Source organism: Sinohyriopsis cumingii, chromosome 15 (genome assembly GCF_028554795.1).
Source record: "Sinohyriopsis cumingii isolate HCF-2022 chromosome 15, ASM2855479v2, whole genome shotgun sequence".
Taxonomy (NCBI): domain Eukaryota; kingdom Metazoa; phylum Mollusca; class Bivalvia; order Unionida; family Unionidae; genus Sinohyriopsis; species Sinohyriopsis cumingii.
In genome coordinates this window covers 80,809,397-80,816,429 of record NC_142975.1, presented here as the reverse complement: position 1 = coordinate 80,816,429, position 7,033 = coordinate 80,809,397, and the positions used below count along the sequence as shown (strand labels likewise).

Sequence of the window (7,033 nt, the reverse complement as noted above, 5' to 3'; positions counted from 1 at the left end):
ATGCTATTTCAAAATCATTATCATACATATATGATACATTGGTTTACATATTTATTATTCTAATATAAAAATCATTACGACTAAGGAGTTCATATATATATATATATATATATATATATATATATATATATATATATATATATATATATATATATATATAATTAGAACGTGGCATGCTCGCATGAAAGTATCCGGCCATCTAGTGGAGAACTGGGAAGACTTAAGACATCGAGCTTAATCATAAATGGATGAAAACAGTTTGCTTCCAATGTTCTGTTTTTCCCATAGCACAATTAAAATATGGTTCATTCATTTGAAATATTTTCCAAAATGACAAACATTATTATTACATATAATTACTCCGAAATCGTATAATTTAGTCACATTGTCTGAGGTGATAAGACATCAGCGAGAGAAATTGTGTGTTGCCTTATTCTTGACCACAGTGAACATTAAACAGAGAATGAGTTATTGTGCATGACTGCGGTTTACAAATTAGACCTCACACAACTAAATAATACAATAAGCATCCAGTCATTGCAGCATGTCCGAAGTTATATTTTTTCTGGGCATTGTTTCCGTACAAAAGAGAACTCAAGATCAACACCTGATATCAGTTAACATGTCTAACAACGTGTCTAATGAGTAGGTGTATGCGTATCTGACATTCTGTCTTTGCTGTTTCACAGGTAAGGCTGTGATCCCTTTATTTGAACTATAACCTGAAGCTGATTCCCAGCTGATGCACATAGCTTGTACATTTTAATGACATAATATACTTGCTATGACTCTGTCGCATTCTTCATTAGATCTCTTGACGCACCTGACAGTCATGTATGCCCCGTTATTCATGTCTTGGTAGTACGCCACATCCTATTCAAATAGATAAGGTAACATTTAGCTTGGAAGGAACGCATGTAAATAAGTATTTCATACTGTATATATGTAGTAGGTAGTTTTGTAGTTAAGTAATTTGATTGAAGTTACATTGATACTTAAGCTGCTTTTTGTGTCGTTAACTTCGTATGTAAGTAAATGTGGAGCTTATTATGAAGTATCTCCATTATGTGTTGAACTCTGTTGTGCAAAATGACCAAAAGAGAACGGCGTTTGAAGACACGTGTTCTACGAATTAGGATGCGTTTCTGTCCACATTAATAAATTCAACTATTAAAGAAATGACACAGAAAAACTAGAGCAAATACCATGCTCAAATTGAAAGAGTGGTTCACAATACTATTTACCTTCACTTTACACTTGAGTGATAAAATATTGTTCCGTACAAACTGATCAAGTCATAAGATTGGAAGGCATATACTATTCGGACGCCACCATTTATATAAAAGACCGAGTAGATACATTTTGAAAGTTAGCATATCTCCTCAAGCTACTTTTTTTCTAGAAAGTTACATTCATAAAAGAGATGGTACACATGAAGCATTGAAGGTCACTTTTCTACAAAGAGAAAACATTACACGTTTAGGCTTCGTCCAATTAAGGCAACATTGAGCATTTTTCAAATTTACACCGGGAAAAAGACTATGTTGTGGAAAGTTTCAAAATAACTGTGAGGACTAGAATGTGAAAGCATTTCACTTTAATATAAACTAAAACATCAGTTGACTTTTTCATGAAGTTAAATATGGATGCTATCGCATTGATTCCACGTCTCCAGAGGCAACGTCGATTGAAACTATTAACAACGAAAACAGATAGAAAATATACATCAACTTATTTGTTTACTGAATACGTTTACATGTAGAACTGGATTTAAAATTGGTGAGAGAAATCAGGATTTCGAAACAGGAAATTTTTGGAAAAGGCTAAATTCCTTACATAACTTAGCAAATACAGAACCTTAGACATAAACTATCAAGTGAGACATTTTATTGTTTATATATATATATATATGGGAGAAGTAGGAGGTTGGGTTTGTTTGGAGTGGTTGAGACGAATATATTTGCAGTGTTAAATATTCAATTCTTCCAGACATCAATTTCGTACTTTCGCACAATTCAAATTTGATCTATATAATTTCAAACAAGCATCCATGCCATCAATGATGTCATCTATTTTAAGGCGTTCTTAGAGTTTGTTTAATGGTACAAGCGTCTCTCTGAAATATTCTACTTCTTGAGAAGACCGATTCGTAAGTCAGATCATTAAGTGTAGCTGTATTTTCCAAGAACTAAACTCGCTATTTCTCTGGGGAAAGAAGGTTTTCTTCAAGCACGGCTCAGTGTTATGAATAAATTCATGCAACGCTTTATTGTTAATCTGCACTCATTTTGTCTTCAATGATTTTTTAAGCCTTTCTGTTATAAGGAAATTTACATTTTTTGATCATTGACAAATAAAAGAAACTTTAATTTTATTCTTTATGAATCGGTACAGGTAAATCATCAGGCATCATTTACGTATTTGTTCAATAATTACTTAGCATTAGAGAAATTTTATTAAATCACATGCTATCTGATTAATGTAAGCTAATTTCCTTCAACAGTGTTCTTGTTTCCGTTATATTTAAAAGTAGTATTCATCGAAATACTTTCATTGGTAAAAACCGTATTTGCAATTGTTAAAACAAAATTGTCACAGATGCTTTTTTATTTTAATTTCTTCACTTTCGTAATTTATATCATTAACTATCTTTGACTTTATATAGAAAACGTGTATGCAGTTATAAACTAGTTATCCAAATAATATCAAGTTCTAGGCTATTCACCAATTCGACTCATCGATCAAAATCATTAACGCAAATATATTGTTTTAGCGTTACTATTTCAAGTGTTTCAGAAATCATATGCAAGTCCGTGTCATAAAACTGTGCTAGAGTTTCGGAACGCCGTGTGTATCACAAACAAATTTTTAAGACACTACCATATCTATATATATATATATATATATATATATATATATATATATATATATATATATATATATATATATATATAATCACTGCACGTACCTTTAATGAGGCAGGAATTTAAAAACAACACTGTTTGTAAGTATTTGAAAGCTTACCGCCTTTTCCACATTTTCTGATTTCACTAGGTGAGATGTACCGTCTTGCAATTTTTCTGCAAAATAGACGTCAGCGTTTGGATTAATGGCATGGTTCCTCTTCAGATTTAACGTCAGGGCATCTGACCCGCGCTTGAGATGAAAGGTCAACTCATTCGGGAGGTCACGGTCACCGAGTGATCGTTCGTCATTCTGGAATCTTTTGGTCATATCTTTCAGCCAGACCGTTTCCAAACTTGTGTGTGCTGGCGAAAGGAAGATTAGACAAGTGGGTGAGAATTGAATGTTAACAAACGAATGAACGAGGAAATATATTCGATAGATTTGGTATTCAGTTGCCAGTTACTTCCTATTAGTCGATACAAGAATAAATCAAGAAGAATAAATTAATAATTCAACACATGTTCAAAGATTTTAAAATGATTTTGCTCAACCAAGTACATCCATCGATTATCTGTCTAATAAGCCAATACAATTTAAAAACGCTATGACATAATATTAATAATAATAATAATAACAATAAGCCATTTCAATACTCAAGTTACTGTAGTGCATTTAAATGTACATTGTTAACACAGCCATAACGTCTGAACACAATAGCCTCATAAACATGTCATTTTTCCGATGAAGAGAAACTACATTATTTTGTACTTTCTTTTATTTGGCAATAGACGCATATTAGTGTTCTGATCTGAATGCAAATGCTGACAATTGCGCATTGTCAATAATTATTGTAGAATAATGTTTGTAACATCCTCACTTTTGCTTATATGAGATCTTATGTGTTTACTTTAAACAAAAAGTGTTTTTATATACGTGTCAGTGCTTACTTTTGTCCCTTTTTCTAGTTATCTTTTTATCCTGAACCCTGAGGGTGAATATACGCTTAACTGAAAGACAGGATCACTGTTTTGCACACTTGGACACATATTTTCTCAAGTTAGTTGTATTGGTTCGTTTCAGATTCCCAATAAAGTCAATGATAATTGTAAGTTTTTACACTGTGTAAAGCCGATAATACCAAATTATCTTACGGTACAATGATGATACGTTAGCGAAGTGGGCGAATTTAGTGACTGATAATGGAGAGCAGATGAGATCTCCATATTCCTTTAATTTTCCCGGTTTGCTTCAAAATTATATATATATTACTATTTCGGCTATCAAAAATGCATTTGGTGTTATTATGGTCGAAATATATGGCTGATGGCATCGGTATACACTGGTCCATATAGCCTATGCACCATGAAATGCCGCACATGCTTCAAAAATATATTTTTGAAACTTTACTGCTGTTTGTGATTTAAATCATTACAACTACCCAAGCTTGTGGTTTCTGAAATAATTTTTACGATAAAACGTACTGTTGCCACGTTATCATGAATTTAACGACTAAAAGATGGCGTAACGTACAGTCAAAACATTGTTCAAATACATTGACCGGGAAATACCTTACTTTCTTGACTATTGTTGTTTTGCTTTGTCATGCTTAATTGTTTGTTGTTGTTTCTTTGTTTGTTTTTGTTTTGCTTTACTGCAATAAACAACGTTATCTTAAGTGGTTTTAAGGAAGTCATGTGTGTATTTATCATAGAATGTTTACATGCCTTGCCTTGGTATCCTACTGATCATGATTTTTTAAGAAATTAACCCCACCAGCTGTAATTAGTATTTCATATTCTTTTCAATTTTCATTTTGTCAAAACATCTTGTAGTTCATGGAAACTTGCAAAATTTCATTAAATGATAAAATGTACAGTCGTAATAAGTATTTGATAATATACACGCTCGCAAAAGAGCACTAAAGTAAAAAAAAAAAAACATATTGGCGAGCTTTACACACCATAATGTTTAAATCTGATTCTGCGGGGACCTTCTTCTAGTTTTGTGGGTTTTTTCTCATTATCATCATCAAGTATAAGTGTACTAGATGGGATCAACACTCTGATAATTTCATTCAAAATATTCTGCATGCTTTGGATGCCCGTACAGATTGCATTATAAGATGAAAGATATGGGCTTTAAATGATCAGTCTGGTTTCTTATGACGTATCTAAAACTTGCATGATATAAAATTCTAATTTGATAGCAAAGGGAACGAGAACATTTGCATTTGACAACGAACAGATTATTATTGTAAGAATAACAGATGTGGCAAATAAGGTAATATAAACATCTTTCAAGAGTTTGTGCAAGCATTCACGTAGATAACTAGATTAAGACTTCCAAGAGCCACTCACCATGATTCAGGTATAGTTTCTTGTAACCAGACACAACATACCATTTAAACAATATGTACAAAACAAAGAGTAGAGACACTAGAGTAGAGACTGCTATTGTGATTTATGTCCTTAATAGAAAGTCATTTGGACATCTATGATATGCATGTAGATATTATATAACGAATATATGCTGCAGAATAAAATAGCAAAGAAAAACCAACAACTAAAATTCCCACTGAGAACAGTAAATGAAATATGTGGCTACATCATCTTCGTATTTTCCTAAATTGGTCAGTTTTACGTTTTTAATTTGGCAATTGTTTTCCACAATATTTTCTCTGTTTCAGATTTAATGAAGTTGGCGCACAGGTAAATACGTATCTGTTTCGTTTTGACAATTAATACGCTATATTGCATTAAAATCATAATAGAAATAATAGTTGAAAACATGATCACAGTCACATTATAAGTCTTTCTTCCTGTCAGAACTACAGGTTTATCGATACCGTGCATGACAGATCCCAACCATGGTATTACCCAATGTCCAGTACACTTTCTGGTAGCAGGAATAGTAATATATTTATTATAAATGGATATTCTCAGCCGAGAAGCAAGCTAGAAAAATACCGGAATGTATAGGTCTGAGCAGTTTATCCTTGACAGTAACAATAAAGCACCTCTACACTGACGTATATTATCATTTCATAGTGAGAAATAACATAATTGGATTGCATAGTATGGCCCTGAATTGTTACATTTTCCAAATGTTTTTCAAAATAAAAAAAATATGCTAGCTGTAAAAGAAATACTAAAAACATAAATTACATAGCTAATACAGAAAGATGGAGAGACTAACATACGTACCTGACTGAATATATACTGCAAGACCAACAACAAAGATAAATACACCTTTCTTCATTTCCAAGACTGGCTGGTGTCTATGGAAATACTGATCAACTTAGCCTATAACATTAAGCTTTATATATGTATATATATTTGTCAGGACCAATGTATTCCGGCCACGTTTCGACTTTCTCTTTGAAACTGTTGGTCGAAACTTAAGTAATACAGACAATAGCATTTACGTCGCAAACATATCAGAGTCCTCAGGGTCGTGACGGTCAACCATTGCAATGTTTGTAAAAGTGAGAGTGTGGACAAATATTGGCTCCAGCAAAGGTCCTAAATCCATTTAATAGTAATTAACTCAATGAAAACAAAATTGTATTCTTTCATGAATATACCAAATCCGAGGACGAAATGCACCGATAAAAAAGCAATATTTGTGGACCTTAATTATGCACTGGAACTTTTGAAAACCGTTAGAAATAAAGTGATTAATCATTTTACAATAATGGTAACCATATGTGTCTTTCCTACTAGGTGATAAGTGTACATGGTTATCAATAACATTTAATTTAGAATACAAAGACCTCCATAAAATATAAAAGCAAAATGGATCTAACTTTTGAGGAAACTTTGCGCTTAATATTCAACGTGTACGCTATGTTGTACCTCATAATGTATGTATGTTTTATATATGCATGTGTGTAATAATTCATTAGTCTCTCAGTCTATAAGAATGTATGCAATGATACATCCACGAAATGACGTTCAAAATTAAATCTGGTCATATTAAACTAGTATTTTATCTATATAATGCAAGGAAAATGTGAGAGAGGTAAGACAAACTGGTCAACAATGTGATCGCTACGGCCTCAGTCGCCGGAAAAGTGACTAATATATCAAACCATTATTACTGTGGTGTACTACTACTACTACTACTA

General features: G+C 32.4%; 1 protein-coding gene across 1 annotated transcript; it reads right to left on the bottom strand.

The window, feature by feature from the left end:
• Positions 1-762: 762 nt before the first annotated feature.
• On the bottom strand, positions 763-6,191 carry LOC149782169 (uncharacterized). The gene is made up of 3 exons (XM_089935076.1): positions 6,111-6,191; positions 3,025-3,269; positions 763-873 (listed from the first exon to the last, which is right to left on the bottom strand). The coding sequence occupies exons 1-3, from the start codon at positions 6,163-6,165 to the stop codon at positions 763-765; spliced, it is 411 nt and encodes a 136-aa protein (XP_089791202.1). The 5' UTR covers positions 6,166-6,191.
• Between the last annotated feature and the right edge of the window lie 842 nt (positions 6,192-7,033).